A 24,782-nucleotide genomic window follows, 5' to 3' on the forward strand; every position below is an offset into this window, starting at 1 on the left:
TCCAAACTTTGACAGATTTAATGGTCATGGTTTACCTCAGCCCACGCTTTGAGAACGGCGAGTTTTTCCATAGTAGTCGCGCTCTCTCGGTAAAGCTGGCTAGAAGATCCCTTTCCCGCTTGCACTTTATCCAGGGAAGAGACAAGAAGGTTGTGAACTCGGCGAAGATCATTCAGGTCACTTACAACCCCACTTCCTATCCAAGTGCTACATACCTAGACAACAAAGTTTAGAATCATTCTAAACTAGCAAAAAAACCCAACAACCTTTTAAATGAAAAAAAAAATTAAATTAGTAAGAAAACCAGATCCAAAACAACCACCAGGAAAACTTAGCCACTGTCTTCCTGCTTAAGATAAATAAATCAGGTTTTCCTTTTGCTCAGGTGAGTGGTTATAAAGGCTGTATTTGCAATGCATATTATAAGGGAAGTTAAAAGACATGGAAAATATTTTAAAAATTTTTCAATCCTCCATAAATAAGTTATAATGATTTTTTTGCTCTGTTCCCAAGTGTCTGGTCAAATCATTCAGGTAATGAGTCACTGCATTCTCTGTGAAGAATATATTGGGCAGCGATCAACAGTAGTATACCTTTAAAAACCCTCACATCACAAATCAATTTATAAGGCTCCATATATCATATTTGATCAGACTGAAAGACAATAAAGAGACTTCTACTGGTCTTATTAAGCAAAAGATTTTTTTCCTTTTTTTTCTTCTTTTTTTCTTGCAGGATTGATATGAAGACATAGTTAGTTCCAGATACATTTTTTGATGTAGCTCCCTAAAAGGACTTCTGCACATCTGAGGAACAAAATATATTATTAGGAAACTCAGAAGATGTTGCAAAAACGTCAGCTTAAGTTTACAACATCTTCCAGCAATTTGATGCTACTTCTTTTTTGCATCCTCCTTCCAAAGAGAAGGAAAATTAGTTTTGTTTATAGTATCTGAACGTTTTCCACTGTACCTGACAGGCCTTTGCAGTTATATCAGATGGCGTATCCTGGGAAAATGCTGGCCTCAGAGCAGCCCCAACCTGTTGATAAGAAGAAAAGTTAAAAATCCAACTACAATAATAGGGACACAGTGTTGCTTATCTCACCTTGTTTAAGGCTCAAGGTCAAGTACAGAAAAAGCAAGAAAAGATTGCTAAATTTGACATTGTAGCTATATCCCAAAACTAATCTTGCTGTCTAGCAAACATTTGCAATAGCAGTCTTTAAACAACAAAAACAGAAACTTAAACTACTTTTTTCCTGCTTTCCCAACTACCTTTGTGAAATACGTAGTTTTATCTTCCCTCTGTTAATGAGTATCCTTTTAATCATTACAGTATTACAGGTGCAACTTCTGTTAAGGACCAATAAGCCAATGACAATTTGATGTCCAAAGGAACAGCAATGTGAAATTAAATGTTTATAGTTGGATGTGCATCAAGTCTGCAAAGTGACAAATACTGACTCAAAAATGCCTTTTGGCAGTTGCTATATGGCAATATTTTTCTGAAACAAATGGAACCAAGTCCAAGAGAAAGAAGCAATGATTACAGCACTACAGAAGGAAGAAGAAAAAGGCAGGAAGTGAAAAGAATGAAAAGCTGCCTTTAGAAAGTATTTGGAAAGATCTTGATGACAGTGAAAACAAAAGGGGTGAAAGAGTTAAGTTTAAGCTATCCAACAAAAAAAAGCACAATAATATCCCCAAATAAATCTTTATTTACCCACTTCCCAGCGATATACTTTTGTAGTTTTCATTTCAACAAAAGTACATTCACTAATTCCCAAGAAAACAGATTTATTAGATTAAATCTAGAACTGAGCGAATGATATTTTCCAACTCCTAGTTCTACAAACTAATAGCCACTTTTGCCAAAAATTAAATGTAACTTACAATATTTGGCTTTCAAGCTACTGAATTTTAATGTTATCGGCTACTAAATTACAATAGATAGAATGAGATACAAAAATAAAATTTGAATCGGTAAGTGAGTCTCTGTAGCACATTTTCAGACACAGAAAGATCTCCTCACAGTTTTTCAAATTACAAAATGTTCTCAAAGCTAATATTGGCATATTGGCATAAATAAAAGATTTCCTGAAGTTATGAAGGAGGTCTCACATTTGCCTGATACTGCTCCAGTATCACATGGCCTGGAAACTCTGGCTCGGGAACAGATGCAAATTTCTTGATAATGTCCTCAAGAGCTTGAAGCCCCGCCATCCGTAGCTGGTTGCTGTGGTCTGTGGCAGCCATGAATGCCATTCGGATAAGGTCAGAGAGATGGAGTACTAAGAAGTCATCTTAGAACAAAACAGAAAGAACTATTTAGTAACTTAAAAGATAGCTAACATGATGAATACTTCCAACATTTTGCTCATTGACATGCATAGATTTTACCTATTTGTTTTCAAAGATCCAGATTTAATGCATGGAAGAAGCAGGAAAGAATGCAACCTAGTTTTCTTTCCTGTTTTCTACGTCCCCTCCCCACCAGCGTGATTCTATGACTTTTATTCCTAACACAACCTTGAAAATAGAGCAGAAAATGTGTAGAATGAAGTATGTAAATGTGGCTAAGTATCTTAGAATATATTAAAACATTTACTAAAGCTAATTTGAATGATTCCCCAAACATAAAGAAATTCTTCAAGGCAATTTCTGCATTTGCTCAGATTCTATGTTTACAGTGACCTCTGCTGATGTCAACACCTAAATCTGAGTATGCCTCTGGTTCTCCTCCCAAAAACCATGTCTAAGGCTGTAAGCATGCACACAAGAAAAATACATAGCTCAGTAACATTTCTGAAAGGATTACTCATCTCTAGGTATTAATTTTGTCTCATTTCTCACTCTCAATTTGAAATTACCACATTGTACAACTAACGTGAAAATAAATTATTTAACAACATCCACTGTGACTAATGAAATCCACAAATTGTCTAAGCTATTTTCAAGTCTCAAGGTAAAAAAGGAAAATGTTTTTGTGGCTGAAACTTTTCAGAGGCGTATCAGTAAAGAAAGACAGAAAATCACTTTGAAACTACAGTGATAAAGTCTGCACTTACTCTTTCCATCAGAGACAATAGTAAAATTTTAGTACTTTAGAAGCTGCATTTTGGGGGGCAGAATTTTGCTGAGTTTTTATTTTTACAATGATACCAAACATATCAAAGTTCACTTTAAATAAATAGAAATAAAATTCTCCAGATTATGATATGTCATTCTCTGCAGGACCCTATAAGCAGCAGTTATTTCATTATTTTCTTTGTGATAAAATGCCATGACAAAATAAACTTTCCTGAAATTGTTCCTTCCTAGTCTTCAGTGGCCTTGGCCTCAAATCAAGTCAAAAACCAGATTCTCACAAAAACAATGTACAGTGCTGGAACCAGGCTGCACTAAAGCAACACAGGCAAAGACCTAATAACTCTCCATATAACAACAGACACTCTCAACAACACAGACATCAAAATCCATTAATGTCACACATTCTAGGATGCTTAAAATATTCATCCTACATACACAAAGTCCTCATGAGCACTACAGAGGTGAACCAAACAACCACAAACATGAACAACTCCTCACACTATCTGAAAAACATTTCTTCACAAAAGTACTATGCTATCTAGCACCTCTCGATTTTGATCCTCTAAGTCATAAAACTATCTTTGGAACATGAGCTTGAAAACTAAGACTTATCACTCTCATGGATACCAAAAGAACAAACTTTACAAAGTCCATGTCTTTTTATAACTCCCTCCCACATCCTCCTCTCTCTGCAACCAATGCCATAGCAATAATTACCTAACTTGAGCCCTTCTTTTTTTCTTTTCTAGCATCTCTTCAGATTGAAGATGCGAAAATATTCTCAAGTTTAATTAATTGCTGTCATTACATTAAACTCTGAAAACACTCTGAGCTTGCCCGTAGCTAGAAGTTTATTGCTTCTGTTTCAGAATTGAGAAAACCTTTAAACCTTTCAATCTCTAAGGATTTTTTCCCCTAGGCAGACCAGTCTTTCAGAACTGGTATGTTCCAGAAAACCTCATTCTTTGTCCTCATGGTACTGTAACTACAGTGATTACAGTTTTATTGATTATTGTTGGGCATTTCCTTTAGTTTTGACCATTTGAATAAAAGAATAAGTGCTTATTATTTTTTTTTCTTGGTTGTATAATCTTAAGCTGTAAAGAGGTGTCAAAACAAACATAAAAAATTAAGAACAAAACCAAAGTACACAAAAGTACGCAATTACTTTTTGGGTTTTTAAGTCTGGCTGAACGAGCCAGTGCCAGGTCAAAGTGTGCCTTGTTGGCATTTTCACACAGCATGATAACTCGGCACAGACAGTCTGCTGCAAACACTCGAGTGGCCCAGCGAGGTGCTACAGAAGGCTTGGACTTGTCCTCTTCGCCCAAGGTGGTAAACATTGTGTCATCATCCATCTCGTCCTTCTTCTCCAACTCCTCATCCTTCCCTCCTCCCAAGGGAGCAGCAGTGCTCATGTCTATGACACGGAACAATTAAAAGGAAGAAAAACATGCCACTGTTAAAATCCACAGAGGGCAGTTAAGGACATGAGTTCAAGTCTTTCTTTATCCTGAGAGTCAGAACAGACTGATTCTTCTGTAGAAACATTTGACAAATGTCCAAAAGCAAGAGCATATCAGTAAAAGAAATGGTTTTCACATCTGTTCTGGGTTAAATTACCCTTTAATCATCTTACATGATATGAGATAAATTCCTATAATATTAATTCTAACAACTACAGCTGAATCCTGTATCTAAATTGCCCAGCTTTGTAAATTAACCTACTAAATTGCCAAAAAACAGGATAAGGCTCAGAATTAAAAGAATTATCAGGCTCAGAATAAAAGAATTAGCTTCGTTTTGAATTTTGCAGCTCCCATTTCAAGTGGAAGACAAAAAGCAAGTTAAACTGAAACAAAATTACAAAGCTCCAAGCCAAAGGATGCAGACAAGTAGGCCACTGATTAGCACCCAAAAATGTGATTAATATTCAAAAAAATATTTTCTCTAGCTGTAGGTTTGAGACTTCATTTCAGAAAATAAAAATTACTTCAGGGATCACACAAAAAAAGAAAAGCCAAACATAGACCAAAAATCCCTCATCAAACATGCATATATACATTTGCTATTCAGAAATGAAGACATAAATCCTCAATGACAAGTCTAAATTAGCAAAATGCCAAAACACTGACAAAAATCACCCCTGCAATAATTAGAGGAGAATTAAAGGAAATTACTGCAATGCATGCTTCTCAGAAAGTCTAATTTTAAGCAACTGAAGAGCCAGTTCTTTCAGTGAGAAAAAGGCTATGGCAAATCAAACATGGATAATGCTAATGCATAACAACAGCATTTTGAGAAGGCATCCAGGACCTCATGTGGCTGATTTGTAAATCTCTGCTTAAAAGCAAACCACAATTTGGTCATATGCCAGTTAGATGGATCAAAGGAGATCAAAGTGAGATCTGGCTGAGAGCAATTTATTTAAATATGGTTTTCTCTGAGACAAGTCACCTACTAATAAATAAATAAGAAATTGGACAACTATGTAAAACTTTAAGACCCATCCCACATGAAATAACAAAAAAACATGCCAATTCAGAACTCAGTAAATGAGGTCTTTCTCACTGGGCAGATTTGTGGTAACTACATTGCATAAAGAAATTATTGGTAGCATTACTCATCAGTAAATGTTAAGCTGGCAGCATTTAGAAACAGCTTCAGGATGAACTCACACATGCCAATAAACAAGTATAAATGCAAGGGAAATAAGCAGATTCTGCTCATAACCATTCTACAAGCTGAAAAACAGGAATAAGGTCTCAGAGGACAAAATCTGTGCAAACAAATCTGCAAAGCTGAACAACAAGCAAAAATTTCATCACCATGGTAACCCAGCATCACATCAGTAATTCACAAAACCTCATAAAAGAAAGCACAGAATGTGTGCAGGAGTCTTCCCTCTGTACAATCCTGAGGTATACAGGCTAAAAAGGATGTCTGCTTTCACTAAGATACTGAAATGTCAGACTCAAAAACACCATTCTTCTCCATTGGAAATCCTACTTCAAGCAGCTTTTTATTTACGAGTCATATTCTGAAACTTAACACCAATAATTCCTTATTTCTATGACAGTTTAATTGCTCTATAATCCAATCCTGTATACAATATAACCTACACTTTAACTAGGATAAAAGAGCTCGAAAGCAGTATCGCCAGAAGATGCTAATGCTAAGGACATACTATCATTTATGTGAACCCAACAGAACACTTACCACTGGAAGCTGCAAGGACATCCTTACAAAGCATGAGCCAGTGAGAAAGGTTTTCCACTGCCAGAGATGAAAGCATGTGTCCCAGAGTGTCATGGATATCTGAGCACAACTTCCGATCAGTCTCCCGATCCAGCATTCCAAACAGGACGCCCTCCAGGCCTGTCTCTGTTATATTCACCCCCTGATGCCGGCAATGAGCATCTCGCCGAGAGCCAGCCCCTGGTGCAAAAAGATTCGTGTCTGCAAAATGAGAATGAAAGAGCTTGTCTAAAATCAGGAACTCAGTTTTAAAATTTGGAGCAACAGACTTGAATTGGACATTGTGTACCTGTGTGTGTATAGTTCCATCAAAGATCACCAAAATGTTATTGCTATTTTTCTGAACCAACGCTAGAAAAATTCTAATACAGTAATTAATTTCATCTGCAATGCAAATAACACCTCCAAGTATTAGTTAAAAAAGTAAAAAAAAACCTCTCTTCAAGGCAAACAGCCCGTGAATTCATAAAAAAACTAACAGTATTGGACTCTAAAGAATCTTCCCAGTTGTATTGTATTGTCAGTAGTGTAAGACAGACTTAACTGGTATAATCTGAATAAGCTCACAATTCTACATTTGTATGGAGACTGTTGATCAACACTGTTGAGCCTCCTATTTTGAAAATAAAATGATACATGTAAGAATTAGACCAGCCAGCAAAGTTCATAGGCACTGCAGGTATGATGCTAACAGAATATAACACAACCTTGACTTAATGGTGTACTGTTTGATCAATTTTCAAAATAACAAGAGCTATAATACCAGAAAAACTGTACAATGCTTCCACTGTACATATACTGTGTTCCCTATTTGATTGCCAGCCTTAATGAGAGAGAGAGGTTAAAGTCAGAATTTCACTAACAGTTAAATAATGAACAAAATTCCAGAGGTAAAAGCAGGGGTGTGGCCAGAAGTTACTGAAGTCAGAAGGGACAGTTAAGCATTTTTTTCACTAAGGGTACAAGCACACATATGCACACATGTGCATTCAACAGTTACAAAAAGGCCACGTGAAAGAAATACGTACTGATGGCACTGTTCTCTTTGTCTCCAGCGTTTTTCGCTAAGCTCATGGCATATTCACACACTTCTGATGCTTCCCTCTGAGCAAGCTGTCGTAAACATGCAACTGCAGCTCGGCGCAGCAGCAAGTGAGAGCTGCACAAATGAACCTGAAAGTCAAAACCACTACAGGTGAGTGAACTGCTGCACCCCAGTATCAATAAATCAATGCTGCTAAGGACTAAAAACATTCTATCTTTCAGTTATAAGCCCATGTGTGAGCTGCTGGGAATCAAGTTCTGAAGGTTCAGAAGTAAGCACTTTTCATAATATACAAATAACAAAATATAGCTGATATACGCAGAGCTGACAGCTGTCACCTGATAAAAGAGATAAAAGCTTAAGTATTGGAACTACTGTGCCAGTGTGATTTAGATTAATACAGTTTCCAATTTGTTACACTCCAGTACTACTCTGCCTTATATTCTGCTATAGCTGTAAATCACTTTATTTTAAACAAAAAAGCCATTATCAGGTGCACTGCACATGACAACTATAATAAAACCTGCATTTCACATTAGTAACAGAATCTATAGCATTAAGTTATTAAAAAGTGCCTCTCACTAAGGCACCATCAGATTTCTTTGCTAACCAACACTGGCTTCTAATTCCTTTGAATCACCTAAAGCACAAGGAAATATTTTCCTCACAGAAGAATTGTGTATGGTCTCTATTTTTCTGAGAGGAAGTAGCTCCACAGAAAAGTGAATGTTTTTCCACAGTGGAAGAGGTGAAGAGTGCCCTTTAAGAAACTCTAACTCTTTATTTACTTCAGGGTAATTTGGTTTTAATAAACCAAATATCCATTTGTTTTCTTGGTATCAGGTTATTATGGAGATGGAAAATGCTTCCCTAAATGAAAGGGTTCTACAGTTTATAAAGCTTTATAAACACAGTTTAACAGTACATCTTTATTCCACATATGAATATACAAGAATTTAGTCATAAAAGAACAGGCAGTCTTTAAAGAGTTTCTAAATATCACAACTGAGGTTGTTTCAATGAAAAACACAGACTATCTGGGAGACTTATTAATGTAAACGGTATTCCATGATTCAAGTTACAAAACAAATAACTACAAGTTATGAAGCCAATGCAGGAAGAAGAAATTAAAACAAGAGTGTGGAACTGCATGGTTTAATTTTGATACCTGGCATTAATTCCATTCTGAAGAGTTGGCTAATGGTGCAGGTAAGGCAGACCTTGCCTAAATAACTATACATTTGCAGTATGAAGAAATGCCCAAGACAACTAAGGGGAAATCCTTACAAACTAAGTATAACTTGAAAGTAAGGAATAGGAGGAAGGAAAACAAAAACAGTTTTCATTTAGCAGAAGAAAATAAACTAAGAGGAGAGAAACAGTAAAAAACCATGGGAAAAAGTTTCAAAACAGCAATAATTATTCATGTATGAATTTCACTGTCTGTAATATGACCCACTGGTATTTACGGAGTAAATGGCTGCAGGAATTATTTCTCATGTTGTATTTATCATATTCATACAAAAGAGCTTATCTACTTCTGTGTGTGTTACAGCCCTTTCATGCAAAATTGTGTGAAGGGACAAGTGACAGGTTTTGTAAATACACTGCACTCCCAGGAGTGCTTGGGGCAGGGTAGGGCTTGGGTGTGCACAGGGCTGAGGAGAAGTACCTAATCATGAGAGGATGCCCTAGGGAAAATCTGGATAGCATGCTAAGAAAAAGCTCCAGTGTTGACATAATAGGATTGCATTCCTTCAGGTAACGCTGAGTCATCAGCGCTGCAAGGATTGACATAAACAACTTTGCAAAACATCTAACAGACATAACAGAGAAGCTTTTCAAATTTCTCAGTATTGGACTACTGAACCCTCTACAAAAAACTTTTACAATAGTAATTATTAAAAAACCCCACCAACCTACACCCAAACCACACCCATACCACCTTTCCTCTTATATTCATATTTGGTATGTTTTGGGTTCAAGCCTTTGCCTTACATTCAGGCTTAAGCCAGGACTTGCTGACAAAATACTAATGAAAGAAGGTGGCAACATTAACAGCAGCAGCACAAGAATTTGTATGACAGCCCCTAATATGCTGACAGTGGGAATCCAAAATCTTTCCCCAACTCACTCACTTACCTCTTTGCATGCAATTAGTTGAAGCAAACAGAGCATTTCAGCATCTTTTTCACTTAGTCATATTATTCATAAATGCTTGCTATCTTACACTATCGAGGGTGAAAGAGAATCAACTTCAGTTGACTGACTTCAGTTTGGGCAGCATTCTGAAAATATGTAAAATGTCTTGGGGACTCCGGTGTTTTTACAAATATAACCTGCTTATTACATATGGCTATCCTTGACATCTTGCTAAATATTTCCCCTGTCCTCTGCTAAGCACATGCATAAAACTTGGAGGACCAAAAGGGATGCATTTGATACTCACACAAAGACTGGGAACCAGACTGGACAGGTTGACATGACGTGGTGCAAACATATGAAGCTGCTGAAGGCAGGATATAGCAGCTGCCTGAACAAGTGAGTCTGAATGGTCTTGTGTGATTGCACATCCCACCAAACAGGAAGAACGGATTGTTGAAATCGTAGCTCCATTACCTAATCATGTGAGAGGATATCCTTAACACAGCAAAACTTTTCTATAACAACTGCAGGCTTTAAGCTTTTGTGAAGCAAGAATTATTAAAGCTTCAATATAAAAAAAAATAGTTCCCCTGATTAACATGCAACTTTTCTGATTTGCCATGCAAATTAGAAACACTACAGCATGTTTCAGTATCTCTTTTTTTAGCTCAGTTAAATAACATGCTGTACAATGAAATTCTGGATCAATAATCTCCAGTCAGAAATACTGTGAGACTATCTTCCCAGGTCATGAAACCAGCTAATTATCTGCAGTTAGATTTTAAAAGTCTCTTTCACTCTATATATGTGTAAGCAACATTTCACTCACTGAGCCATTTCCTAAAGTATCAGGTAACCCTTAAGCTTGTATCTATGTACACAGACAATTTTAATCAGCTCCAATAGATGAGTAGCACTGCTCTACTAGAACAAGCATTTTAAAAGAACAGTATTTGATTTGAAGAACAATCCCATTTAGCATTTTAAGCATTAACCCACATCAGGTTTATAAAAGTATTTTGAATTAGAGAAATATAACCTGCAGAAGACTTTCTACTTAAGTTGTTATTTTAAAAGTTCATCATATTCCAGACACCCAAGTTCAATTAAACCACCTAGAACTATGTCATAATTAAAATCTTAAGTCTAGCTATTTAGAGTTAAAATTCCATTAGTGGTTCTCTGGCACTGCAGCAAAACCATCCTATAAGTATTCCTAAAAATCCCAGTTAGACAAAGTTACAAATCCATGGTTTTAACACCTGACGCTCAGAATTTCAGACACATTGTTTGGCATGTCAAGATTTTAAGTCTCCACAATAAGGTATGGAGATCTAAGGATATCAAGAATGAATGGAAATGAGTTCTAGTTCACAGTATCATCAATTGTGTCAAACTTAAGCTCTCGCCATCAGTTTAAAATAAAATAAACATGTGTTTTAAAAATGGAGGAAAAAGCTTGTCTAATGCCCCACAAAAATACATATAGCAAAATATGCAGCAATAGTTTCATAGCTTACCTACCATGCAAATTTAGCATAACCTAAAACACCATACATCACTGCAACTTCTTTATAAAAATCTCAAACTGCAGTCAAAAAAGCCCCAAGCAGTCATAAGGAGGATCAAAATGAGGTTGTTTGCAGGACTGTAACTGAAACAGCCAACATTGCCACCCCCACCTGCAACTAACAAAAACTTATATTCTTCCATTTAAGATTATAATATCATCTTTATACAAGGTAGATTTTTTTTTCCACTTCAAATTCCCACTAACCTTGCAGCTCAGGCCCAACAGTAGTTATTATAGCCCCAAGGCACCTGCCCAAGCACTGATGTACTTCTGTGTGCGATGGCGGGACAGTTAAGAGCAGGGTGAGAACGAGAGAGAGCGTTGGTTCCACGTACCCACGGTACATTGGTCCACTAGAATCCACTATCAAGGCAAGTGAATGGAGAGACCAGGTCTACCAAAAACACAAAGGAATGTTTTTCAGTAATGCATTCAGGAAATTAAACAGTTTTTTATGTAGTTGGAGCCTAGCTTCTGTTCTTAAGCACGTCTAATTCACAACTCTGACTCCAGAAGTGTTTCCAAATTTCCCAGACCTCAAGCAATCACCTGAGAGTTTAAAATGTATCTAACATATTCTTTGGTTATCAGCAGTTTTGGGTATAAAGGAAACATGGTGACAAAGAATTTGAGAAGAAATATGTTTAAGCACTTCAAAGAAAAAAAATACAAGAACAAACAACACATCTACTTAAAATAAAAAGGAAAAAAGAAAACTGACTTGAGACAGGAGAAAGAGAGAATCATTCCACTACAGAATTGGAGGCAGAGTCTGAAATGGGCAGCTCTCAAAGCCCTTAGCAGAGATGATCTTTTATATTTCAGTAGGAACTGATTTTCATGACAAGCTGAAAGGTTCACATGCATTTTTTAAACTTTCTTATTAGCGGGTACAAGAGCAAAAAACAGCGTTGTTAAGTCAGCACGAGGGAAAAAATGGTCAAAGAGAGACCTATTTCAGTTGAAGGTAAGTAAACAACAAAAGAGCAAAGTAATTTATTGTAACTGTCAGTGCAAGAAGCAGGCAAGAGGACAGTCCTTTCAGATACTGATGTTTCATTGGATATAAATTGCACAGACAGATCTGAAAGCATTAGCTATCTCTCCATGACACCCTACTAAATGATCTTATTTCAGAATTTTCTCACATTAAACACATGACTAAGATAAAAGAGTATTACTATTACAAAGCTAGACTCTTAGGAATAAGCTGGAAAACCTGCTTTTAAAATTGCTACTTTTTAATCCCCTCTGATGCAATCAAAAAACCATTAGCACTAGCAATCATCTAACTACCTCTACAGTCCTAATCCTGTGGTAGCACATTACAGCTTATCCTTTCATTCCTGTAAACTTCTATTATTCATAGTTCCATACAGTTTTTGTGTACCACACTGATCCAGTGAAGGTTGAGGTTTAAAAGCTTAGTTTTTCACAGTGGCTCTATTCTCAACAAAAAGTAAGTTAGATATGCAAGTTCAGCCTGGACTTCCCCTTTATACTTTTTTTTTTTTTCATAAAGCATTAACCTTTCCAATTTCTTTTTGAAATTGCTGGTGCACAATTATATGCCTCAAGTTATCCGCTCATACTTGAAATTGGTTACATATGCAAATTGCACTTCGTCTTTCCTTAAACTAAGAAAATTCAAAAGAGACTTAAAATTGTATTTATAGACTTTTTTAACATTATCTCTTAAAAAAAAAAAAACCTAGGCTTGTTTTCCCAACTCATAAACCTTGTTACTTTGACTTTTTTTTAATTGCTCTGAGAAAAAGAAATAATAAGGTACTCAAGTACATGTTCTATCAAGTTAACAGTAAACCAAGGTGTAAGATTGATTTTTTTACAGTTACTGGGGGCTTCAGCTTCTCAGGTGGTGGTTATAAAGTGCCACTACTCTCCAAAACCATTACTCTTTGAACAGTATGTTTAGTCCCCTTTCTACTATACCAGCAACTTTTAGCAGTCAAGTCATCTCTTGTGAGGTTTCACGTATCTCTGGTCCACAGTAGATAGAAACCACTCCCTATCTGAGATTTGGCTCCTACTCATTCCCCTTCTGCCCCCTAACTGCAATTTAGCTTGCAACAGATTTCTGTGCTCATAATATAACCCTGCAGAGATGATGTCCTGTGTATGTATCACATACACAGGAATTACTTGACAAAGGAAACTACTGCTCATCACCTGGGACTCCAGTAAGTGATCACATTTCAGTCATCAGCTAGCTATTAAAAGCTTCCTTTTAAGCAGCTAAGGCAATACTGACATATGCTGCTTTAAAGGCAGTTTGAAATATGCCCAGAGTGCCTCACTCTGGCACAGCTGACATGTCCTTCTGAATTAACCTGACCACTTCCAATGCCTCCCTAAATAGCTATGGAGTTACATTTTAATTACACTGTATCATTGGGATTCTGTACTCTGGGAGTTTATAAGAAAACATTCACTTTCTTCACACTCCCTGGCACATGCTACATATCTTGCATGTGACAACATCTACTAAAGAATATCTGAACAGCTGGTTTAATTTCTAACCTTCATCCTGAACATTTTAAGTAATTTTGTGGTGATTGTTTTTTTTTTTTTTTACCTGGACTTCAGGAGAGGTTCCATCTTGTGCCAAAGCCAAGAGAATACTGACACTAGTTTTCAAATGCTGTCCAGAACCTATTCCACCAACGTACCGATGGAGACAACCCAGGGCCAAGGAATGGCCTGTTCTTGACACAACGTCTCGAGCAGATTTTAATCTATCAATGTTTAAATATAAAGAAATCACTTCATTAAGTTTGTTACACAGAATCTTTGAAGTACCACAACAGTGCAAAAGACTAATGAAATTTTGCAGGCCATCTTACAAAATTTGAGAAGCCTAAACAACAGCAAGGTTGCTATTAATCCAGGTTACATATAAAACAAGAGGAAAAAAATGTATTTTCATAATAATTTTATTTTTTCTAGTCAGAACTTAACCTTTTAGATGAAGGAGAGTTTTGAGGGATATAGAAAAAGAATCCAGATTTTACAAGCAGACTAATTTTTCATAGCAGACTAATTTAAATAATCATTCCAAAACCACTGCAGTGAAAAGGAATCAAGAACAAAAAAATGACAACATACTGAGAAATGACAGACTGGCAAATTCAGTTTTTTATATAGCTGTTTTCTTCTACAGCTGATTTTTGTGGCTTTTCCAATAGAGCCTATTTTTTTTAATAGAAAGCCTTTTATAATGAAACTAAAACAGAAAGAGTAGCATTTCCAATGATCTGGTTGTAGGAAGTTGCATTGACTTATTGAGTATTTTCCACAATACTGCTTTTGAATGCATGTCACATATATTAATTGGCAATTAGAAGTCTCTTCAGTGAGCGAGGGAGATAAAAGAAGAGATTTCCTAATAAGGACAAAGATTTTTTTTCCCCCTAGTTGACTGTATACGAGAGACTTGCATGCTCTTGGCCATCAGTGAACAACAAAGTAAATGCACATCTCAAATATAAAAAAATCACTTGACTGTCAACAGAATGACAACCATTAACAATTTACAATTTAATCTAGATAAGAAACCAAGGAAAGTCCCAGTAATAGAAATACAATGAAAGAAAGCAAGGATGATGTACTTCATTACAAGATGAAAGGGCTGGAAAAAATTTAATTACTCAGAGGTAAGAGAGCTGGACTGAGGCTATGTGCATGCACCTGGCCCAGCCAAAAACATGGGCTGCAGCCCTGAGGCAGCTGCACTCTGATTCAGAAATATGCTGATGCCTTAAACTTAAGCAAGAAATTAGGAAACACACTGTCTTGCTGCTTCTACCAGACATCTTTCTAAAGACCCAAGATAAACAGAATATGAAAAAAATACGGGCCAATAAATCAGTTAAATCAATGTGTAAAGAGAATGTTTCTGTGAAACAGAACCACTATTACATAATTCACATTACAGACATACCTAATGTAAGCTGTACTTATCTATCCGAAACAGTTTAGTCACCTTCAGGTAACTCATCAAAAGCTGTTCACCAGTGTAATTTCACATTCTGAGTGTTTAACAACTCAGCTTTTATTTCTTACATGAAAAAAATCCAAAAGAGAAGAATCTGTTTAAAGGTTTCTTAGATCTATGTAACCATAGGGATCAAGCATGAAAGAAGATAATGAATACAGTATTTAGAAAAGGAATCTTCCAAACTACATTAAACTGTGATTTTATTTAATTTTCTGAATTAAAATCAACTTACTTATCAAAACTGTACTGAGCCATTCTAGCAATGAAAGAGGCTTCTCCAACCACTTGAGCCATTCTGCCAAGAGCTTCACCTGCTGCACATCTCAAAATAGGGTTAGGATTATCAAGGGCACCCATTACAAGTGTCAAAGCAGATTTGCGGACTTCTTCTGGTCCTAATGTGCTTTTATTCTCAGCTAAACCCTACATTAAAAAAAAAAAAAAACAAAGAAGAAGAACAAGAAGAAGAAGAATCCAAACATCCCACTGAAGGGGAAGAAAATACATTTGAGATCATCAAGTGAAAACTACGTGGTTCTGCTTTTGTTTCGTTTTTGGTAACTTATCCTAAAACACATTGGTTGAAAACATTTAAAACTCAAAATCACCAACATCCTGGGTCTCATGATGTTTGCAAATACTCTACCTATTTCACATACAGGAAAACCAGTGGCACCAGTCTTTTTTATCAAATACATTACCTACATGCACCCTAGTCCTACCAAATCTGATCTAGCTTTACACAGGACACCTTGGGGGAAAAAGAGAAGCTTTAAAAGTCTTAACAGCAAAAATCTAATATGAAAACCACAGAGCAGTTACATTTCTACAACAATCACTTAAATTGAAGACATTATAGATACATGAAAGTATTTTTTTTCTTTATAATCGCATCCTTCCAACCATTTATACAGCCTCTTATATGAACACTTTATCAAACAGTAACACTAAACAGTGCTTTTGCAGTTTCTTCTACTCTGGGAGAAATAATTAAACACATGTAAAGTAAAAGCACTTCATGTACTATAGAGCAAGAAGCCAAAGGCTCTACATTAGATCATAATTTTCTGTAGTCCTCACTTCAGCTCAATTTTGACAATTTTTTGACCACTTGGCCTGGCATGGGAGCTTCCAGAAATCTACCTCGAAACCTACATTTCAACTTGAAGCAATGTAGATCATGTTTTTAAGAACAATGCAAAGAACTGAGGTGCTGTTTTGCCAATGTATTTTGCCAGTCAACCAAAGACACGGAGCTCCAGTAACAGCTTAAACTAGGCAGGCATTATTTGTGACTAACTGTCTCACTTTTTGACTTGATAGCATCAGGTTGCATTTCCAAGTCTAGATAGAGAGCACACAGCAGTAGCTGCAGTCAGTAGGACTGGGCATAAGCACCTAGAATTCTGTGCAATAAGGCAACCATAATGTAAACCCAAAGCTATTTGTGTATTCAGTTACACAAGTCACATCTGTGCAACACTCTGTGATTTGAGGGGTTTTCTGAGTATTTATGACAAAGTACTTAAATCCATGAGTCCAGTGCAAATAAAACCACAGGATTCAAGATGAAAAGACAGTCTGAATACTATAGAATGCTGGTAACTGTAGAATTCAGTCACTATCCTCATCTGTTCTCTGTACTTATACATGAAGACAAGAGCTCAAGCTAGTATCAGGAAAAACATTCAATTCTGGAGTTTCCAAATTTTTGAATTCTTGAGTAAGTTTAGTAACATTTTTCTAACAGCCCTTTGTACTCAATGCAAACTGATGAACTTGGGCTTTCATTGCAAGTTTACAAGTCCTACCTTCAAGGCACTAAGAACAGCAGTAAAGATATTAAGCTGCACAGCTTGCTGGCGAACACCTTTAGCCTGCTTGACACATTCAGCAAAATGATCCAACATCTGTAATCTAAAACAAAGGAAAGAACATAATTGAAGTGATAGCCTTTCAAAATGCAAACTAAAACACAGCTGGTAAAAACCACACACTACAAAAGGGCCTTTTAAGTTCAGTAGCAGAACTTATGCTTCAGGCGCTGCAGAAGGTATTCACTATAGGTAATAAATGCAGAGTTACTCTGAATATCCCTTTGCTGGTTCTTCTAGTTCATCCACAAATATTTACTATTCTTTTGAAGAAAACATCACCAAGAGGAAGTGAATATTCAGGTGCATTTGGCCCTATAATTAGAAAGCTATGAGGACCAGAGCGGAAAAATGCTGTCTTTCCACTACCATTTAAAAAAGTGTTACCCTTCATATTTGTTTTTTCTGTTTCTATTGTTTTTCCCATTTAATGTGCATTCCTGCCCCCACTCCTCCCCAGAAAACATAACTGGGAGGAGGAACATTCCATAGAAGATACCAAAAACAGGAGTGCAATGAATAATCTGCATTCTTAATTACTCAGCAGCTCCCAAGCTACATCTTTTCACAATTAACAACAGGTATAGACCAAGGTGAATTACTGCAAGCTGATCTCAGGTCTATCCTGCACTTACTACAAAATGAGGTTGGCCCCTAGGAAAAAACTGCTCCCAGAAGATGTGCATCAAAAGCTGATTTTACTTTGCAATGCTTCTTGGAACTGTTTTCACTTTGTGCTCAGGGACAAATTGCCTAAACTGAGTAACAAAATTAGTCCTGACAACTCATAACTCTGTAGAGGTAATGTGAAACACAAAGGAAAACATGTTGAATTCCACTTCCTCTTTTTCACTGTGCATACAATTCCTTGCTGACTATAAATCAAATTGTCTTACTTGTGGCAGCCAAATGAAATTCAGTGGAGGCCCCTGCTGTTTTCAAGGTTGATTTGAAGTTAATTGCAATGGGTAATTTTGCAGGAAATTTTGGCTGCAGAGATATTACTACTGTTAAATGCAAAATGAAAAAAGAAGAATCTAGAATCCATCTCTGAACACTAATCTTCAAAAGAGATAAAACTGAGGAAATCACTTTATTTCTAAAGTGACTACACATATTCTGGAATCCTGAGACACAATGGACATCAAAATACTAAACTCTGCATTTAAAGACAGTTGATACCTTAGTCAATTTTTATTTCAGGAAAACAACCAAACAAACAAACAAATAAACAAAAAAAATCCCCAACATAACAGTACCCAGAGAAACAAGGCATTAGGTTCTGAAATTGTACACTGATGTCAACTGACCTATGTTTGTATGAGACATGAGGAAAAACCACACCAAACAGAGCCACAGATGCATCAATGACAGATACTCCTAAAGGAAGCGGACCAGGTACAGCTTCACCAGCAGGGATGCGCAAATAAATAGAAGAGGGATCGTGCTCCAGAGCACCGCTTCCAGATGCACTGTTTGGCTGAAGCTGCAAAATTCCACACAACATGAATACCTCTGAATATATCATTGCACATAAAATTTGGAACTAGAGATAACCAAAACACATATGCAGTAGTTAAAACAACGGAGTAGCTTACAAACGTATGAATACAAGTGCAGTGTCCTCATGCATACACATCAGCATTTAGAGGGTCAGCTGAATTCTGAAGAGTCACAACCATTAACAGCTAGATAAATACACAAACTATCACTTCTGGTATTAAGAGATGAAAATTAAGAGAAAATCAGATTAATTCTGGTACTAATAAAAGCTTCTGAACCATTGAATATGAAGTACTATTTTAGAAAGACGGTAATTCGGTCACTCGCTGAGCACAGAGTTACAGTACAGTGTATTAAATGTTCAGCTTTGGCTATAATTATGCCCTACACAGAAAGAATTAGAAACACTACTATAATTACAAACTCTCCTATCATCAAGAAAATACTTCATAACCATCATTCTTTCATGAAACACTATTAAACAATCATCTATTTTCTCTGATAAAATTCTATATTCCTATCAATTATTCAATCGTGAAACAAAATTAAGAGTCTAGTAGGTCTGTATTCTTCCTAGAAGGCCAGAAAACACTGTAAGGTTTGTTGACACCTCTATATCATTAAAAAATAAAACATGACTAAGCACAATAGAATCACAGAATGATAGAAAATTAGCGGCTGGAATGGATCCTAAATATCATCTAGCCCCAACATTCCCCTGACATGGGCAGGGACATCTTCCACTAGAATAGGTTGCTCAAGGCCTTACCCAACCTGGCTTTGAACACTGACAGGGTTGGGGCATCCAAAACCTCCCATGGCAATCAGTCCTTGTCTCTCACCACTCTGACAGTGAAAAATTTCTTCCTAATATCTGTGGGAATCCAGGACTTCCCTCTGTCTGCCCTGGATTGCCTGGGACCCTGGCAGGGGGTCAGAAACCCCCCTGTACAGAGCCCCCAGAGACACTATCTCTGATCTCTGCCCATGGAAAAGAGTTTTCAATCTTACAGGATGAATTACAAGCTCTGAGTGTTTGATATGAGTAATAATTAAGTGTGGCACAGGTGCAAAAGTAAAATTTTAGGTTTCTAGATTAGGGGTTCAGAGGGGACAAGATGGAGGAAATTGGGTGTGTCTTGTCCTTTTCCTCCTTCTTCATGCCCTCCATGTTTCACTGTAGTGTTGGCATTTTTCTGTTGGTTTAGGCTGGGGACACACTGTTCAATGTAGGTGATAGATATGGGCACATTATTGTAAATATAGCACAGGTAGTTTCTGGTATATAATGTTTGTAACATCCCACTGAGGGGCAGAGCCCCACACGCTGCCCTGCAGGACAGACCTGCAGCAGGGCAGCAGAACATGTTAGAGATAAGCAAGAATAAACAACCTTGAAAACAGCACAGACGAATTATGGCTTCTTCTTTGGCAACAGCGCAGAAAGACAGAGACTTTCTACAATCTTGGAATCATCAATACCCACAGATTCCGACAAATATCTAACCTAAATTCCCCCTTTCAATTTGTGCTTGTTACCCCCTGTCCTATCACTACAGCTCTGGATGAAGAGTCCCCATCCAGCTTCCCTGTAGCCCCCTTCAGATACCGGAAAGTTGCTGTGAGGGTCTCAGTGCAACTTCTCTTCTCCAGGATGAACAGCCCCAACTCTCTCAGCTCATCTTCACAGGGGAGGTGCTCCAGTCCTCTTATCATCTTTGTGTCCCTCATCTGGACTTGCTCCCAACAGTTCCACGTCCTTCTTATGCTGGGGACACAAGACCAGAGGGGCAGAACCACCTCCTTTATCCTGCTGGCCACATTGCTTTTGATGCAGCCCAGGATTCCAGCGGCTTTCTGGGCTGTGAGCACACACTGCCAGTGTCCTGTGACAGGCTACAGATCTCCACTTACCAAGAGCACCACTGTTTTACAGGCAGGAAGTGAAAAAAAAAAAAAGTGGGGGACAGGAGGGACTGAAAAAGCTCTGTGGACTGAAGAATTCACTGGAAGTCTACTATGTCCTCCACAACAAACAATGGAAGTTTGTAAAACTCTTTTTTGCTTTGACATGCTGATCTTGGTTCAGAAGCAGCTTCACTTGGTATCAGTCTTGGCTTTTGGATCTGCTTCAATGAAACCTTCTGAGAAACACTTCCATTATTAGATGGCTGTTGCAGAAGAGGAGTTTTCAGCCAACAACCTTGTGTCAATACTTTCAAATTAAATACAAGATTTCTTACTACACCTATAAAACCAGTTAAATCTTGTTTTGCTATAATACCATTTGCATTATTGATATTTTGACAGCAGTTTCATTATAAAACATGTTAAGTGGAACCCATATTCCTCCCAGTTCAAAAGATTCTATATGAGAATGACTTCTAGGCTAGAAGATTCGCAGATGGGAAGAGACTAAGTTAGGGGTTTTTTTTAAAGAAATGAGGTTCATTAAGCACAACCCTATGAGTAGCATCATGCAATTTATATCTCAGCTGTAGGTGGTTTTTAATCAAAACAGTACCCTGTAGATGGAAGCACTTACATCTAAAAAAGCTCTGAAATAAGACTAAAAACAAGGTATTAAGCTCCAGTTTTAGAAGGCCTCCTCACACACACATCACACAGACATGGCAGATAATTCGTACTTCTAGCTCTTTTGTTACCTGATCTTCAATTGACTTATGATCTGTTTCCTGCAGCCAAGAACCAAGCAGAACACTATCATCATAATGACAAAGAGACCTTAGGAGTGATGTGGTTGTATTAGCAGAGTTGTCTGTCAAAGTAAATTCTGCTACCAGCTCTCGAAGAAGCGCATTAAATGATCCTAGAAAAACAGACATTAAAAAGAATTATTGCTGCTTCTTAGCCAAAACATTTCACCTAGTGATCAGAAGTTATAAATGTGCCATTACTTCCATTTTAGAAATAGCTAACAGAGAAGTAAACCTGACAATGCTAGAGTTGAGAGCAAGGCTTCAAATGGAACTGTAGGCTCTCAATTCCCAAATCATGGGTACCCAAACATCTAAATAATAGGTGAGACTGGAAACCACTGGAGGTCATCTAGTCCCACCTTCTCCTCAAGCAGGGTCCACTACAGCACATTACTCAGAATTGTGTCCTGTTCTAAACAACAGATTGGGCCATCCTTACAGGACAACAATGCCAACATAGAAAAAAAATCTGTTCATCCACATGATCATGTAGCCATAATGAATTAACAAAAAAACTAAAGAAATCCAAAAAGTTAATCTTGTCATACTGTATGACAGTGGTTGGCAATTTACTAATAGCAGATCTGTGTAATAGATCAAATCAGGTTTAAAAAGGAAAACAACCAAATAAACAAATAAAAAACCCCTAATGCAACCAAAACTAAACCTCCATTGGCACATCTGTTTTTCAGTATACTAAGAAATAAAGTTCTCTATCTTTTAAGAAATAATGACTCAAAAAACTATTATATGCTCTCAGACCATGATCTCCATACCTCTCAATCCTACAAAGGGAACCATAACTGCTATACTCCAAGTGTTACTCTATGAATGTTTTGCAATACTCATACTCTGTAGTTATACTGTCAAGATGACATACAGAAGATGAGTAATATAGTACAAAATTCATGGAGATTCCTAGACTTGTATTTTAACTTTTACAGCTGCTTCAAAGATATGCATCACAAGTACCAAGTATAATTTTTACTTTAACAAAAACTGTTAATAATTTATGTACCTTCATATGTCTTTGGAGGCAATAAAGCCAATATATCATAAAGTCTTAAACGAACCATAGCTGCACTGGCTTTGAGATGAGCTCCATGGGCTTTAATTACTGATGGAATGCTATAGAATTAAAAACGAAAAAGAGAAACCAGAAATGTTGCAGTTACAGAAGAGAGTATGTTCAGATTTCTTTTCACAGGCTATAACTCTAGGCAAGGCAAGAAAATAGTGTTCAGAGAACTACTCTGAACAACATTATTTAATTAACAATACATTTTCAAAAGTAATTGTACAGAGAAAAAATTAATTACAAACTCAACAAACCCACAACATATGCTGCCATAAATTAGTGACACGCACTTCCTCAGAAGTCCTATTTTAATTACAGGTGAGGCAGGGAGAAGGGGCAGACACCAAACCACAAAACCCAACTCCAAATTAGTTCTAGTATTTCAAGACCAGGAAAAGACAAAAGTGAATAAAGAGCAGAAACTGCCTACTTACTGAGACATCATTGTCATGGCACACTCTATGGGTGTCATCAGTTTCCTGATCACATCCTCAGTTAGGAGCTCAGGACAGTGAGCAACAAAACTTCTCATAGCTAATAACAAAACAGTTTAAATTAAACTTTCACTGAAACAAACAAATATAGGACATAAACAAGATACAAATTCTGAGAATATCAAAAGAGCAGCAATTCAAAACGTTTATTCAAAGACTGTGTGATCTGTTCATAAAATTGTATGCCAAAACCAGGACATACTGATGAAAATCTGACACATTTTACTCATTTTCTAAGAAAGAGGGGAAGTTACAGGAGTTCCCTCTACAATACTTGGGATCATATTTTGGTTTACTGTAAAGGTATAATCTCAAAGTCTGAATTTCTTACCACACAGAGCTCCAGCACGGCCTTCCAGTGTTACTTGCCAGGTGAATGAATCTCCTCTTGCCTTCTCTGCTTCCAGCTCCTTCAGAGAACGCGGAAACACATTCCGCCATAGCAGCAACATCTTAGGCAGATGATACCGGACAACAGAAGGACCTAAGGAAAAAAAAAAAAAGTGACAGTATAATAAAAATGTGTACTTAAGTGTGAAAAATCTGCTGTGAAGGCTTCTGCTCTTCAAACTATTTTTATCTTATTTCACTTCTCTTCCTTTCTGCCCTACTTGGAACAATGAAAACCAAATGAAATTCTTTCTCATTCCTAAGTTGAAAGTGTGACAAGTAAGTACTATACATTACATCTGCTTCTGGGTATCACTCCTAAAATAGGAAATAGACTACCCTACCCACTGTCATGTCATACAGAATGATAGTAAACTGTTTTTTTACTATCTTTTTATTCCGCCTTCTAATTTTTTATATTAATTTTGAAGGCAGGTTCTTTAGCCTACTCGACCCTGTCCATAAAATAAACAGAAAAACAACTTATAGTTATTGATTATGTAAACTAGTTTAACAGTCAAGGTTTTTTTGAAAGTTCTGAAAAAGATCCAGTGCAAGTACATTAAAAATATATTGGAGGACAACCACAATAGGAAAACACTGTTAGAAAAACATGACGATAAACTGGTAAAAGAAACAATTTAGAGAAATGAGATGAAACATAAATTGTATTTGATGAGAGATCAAAGTATTGCAAAATGCATCAGAACTTTATCATATTTTCCTATTCAAAAGAAACTCAAAACAGAAAAGAACAACACTGTTGCACAATTCAAGAGTATACTTATAACCTCTGAAAATGCAGTTTGTGATACTTCTGTAATGGCACATACAAACATTAGGCTGGCTTTTTTAAAAGAAAACCAAGGGGCTTTTAAACTGACAACACTTCTACGCAGTGCTGTTGCCTATCTAGAGACACACATGCAACTTGTTGGAATGCTCACTGGGTTTCACTTACTGCCCATTTCTTCTGCACCACAGTATTAAGGAAGGAAGGGTGTGGGTAATTTTGCCCTTTCAGAGAATGACTAAAGGCTGGGTTTCTAAAAACAGAACAGAAATTTTTTTTCAGGTACGATGCCTTCTACCGTACTTCACCTTAGATAAGTACTAGTATTTCACTTCTCCCCAGCACAAGGTTGCTGAAGTAAGTACACTTACACTCTGCTTCCTCTGTATAAACACTCTTGTGCTGGATAATGAGCTCATTATGTGTAAAGACCATTTGCCAGAATGGATAATCAGAAGTGTTGGACAAGCTTTAAAATAAAAACAAAAATGAAACCATTTTTACAAACCTAAGGTCATAAGTGCTCCAAGTAAAAGCCATCCAGCTTGAGTCCGCTGCAGGGAGAGCCTGCTGTTCTGCGCAGCAGTTCGTAACAGATCCTCAGCAATACTGACCACCATCTGCACCAGCAGCAAAACACAGGGGGTTTTAGAAACATAAATTAAGCCACTGCAAGCTACTTGTACTTGTTCACTCTTACAGACTAAAGATGTGCTCAACTCATTTGAATTGACCTTCCATAAAGAATGAATGCAGATTATATTTCATGCTGATTAGTGTTTTTCATATGATAACACAA

The 24,782-nt window shown here is 36.9% G+C and overlaps 1 protein-coding gene across 3 annotated transcripts in view; it reads right to left on the reverse strand.

Moving 5' to 3' along the window:
• Positions 1-24,782, reverse strand: part of HEATR5B (HEAT repeat containing 5B) — a 53,510-nt gene that overhangs the window by 17,647 nt on the left and 11,081 nt on the right. For 2 of the 3 annotated variants that reach the window (XM_072927192.1, XM_041715263.2), the window contains exons 11-27: positions 24,492-24,603; positions 23,132-23,284; positions 22,741-22,840; positions 22,247-22,356; positions 21,175-21,338; positions 18,316-18,491; positions 16,943-17,048; positions 15,364-15,554; positions 13,710-13,869; positions 11,318-11,507; positions 9,845-10,014; positions 7,379-7,523; positions 6,312-6,551; positions 4,261-4,512; positions 2,124-2,305; positions 973-1,041; positions 36-215 (exon numbers count right to left, since the gene is read on the reverse strand). In XM_072927192.1, the coding sequence (XP_072783293.1) occupies positions 36-215; positions 973-1,041; positions 2,124-2,305; positions 4,261-4,512; positions 6,312-6,551; positions 7,379-7,523; positions 9,845-10,014; positions 11,318-11,507; positions 13,710-13,869; positions 15,364-15,554; positions 16,943-17,048; positions 18,316-18,491; positions 21,175-21,338; positions 22,247-22,356; positions 22,741-22,840; positions 23,132-23,284; positions 24,492-24,603 (2,700 nt within the window). The remainder of the gene's footprint in view (positions 1-35; positions 216-972; positions 1,042-2,123; positions 2,306-4,260; positions 4,513-6,311; positions 6,552-7,378; positions 7,524-9,844; positions 10,015-11,317; positions 11,508-13,709; positions 13,870-15,363; positions 15,555-16,942; positions 17,049-18,315; positions 18,492-21,174; positions 21,339-22,246; positions 22,357-22,740; positions 22,841-23,131; positions 23,285-24,491; positions 24,604-24,782) is intronic. The other variant, XM_041715265.2, reaches the window with a different exon arrangement.

Source organism: Taeniopygia guttata, chromosome 3 (genome assembly GCF_048771995.1).
Source record: "Taeniopygia guttata chromosome 3, bTaeGut7.mat, whole genome shotgun sequence".
NCBI lineage: Eukaryota > Metazoa > Chordata > Aves > Passeriformes > Estrildidae > Taeniopygia > Taeniopygia guttata.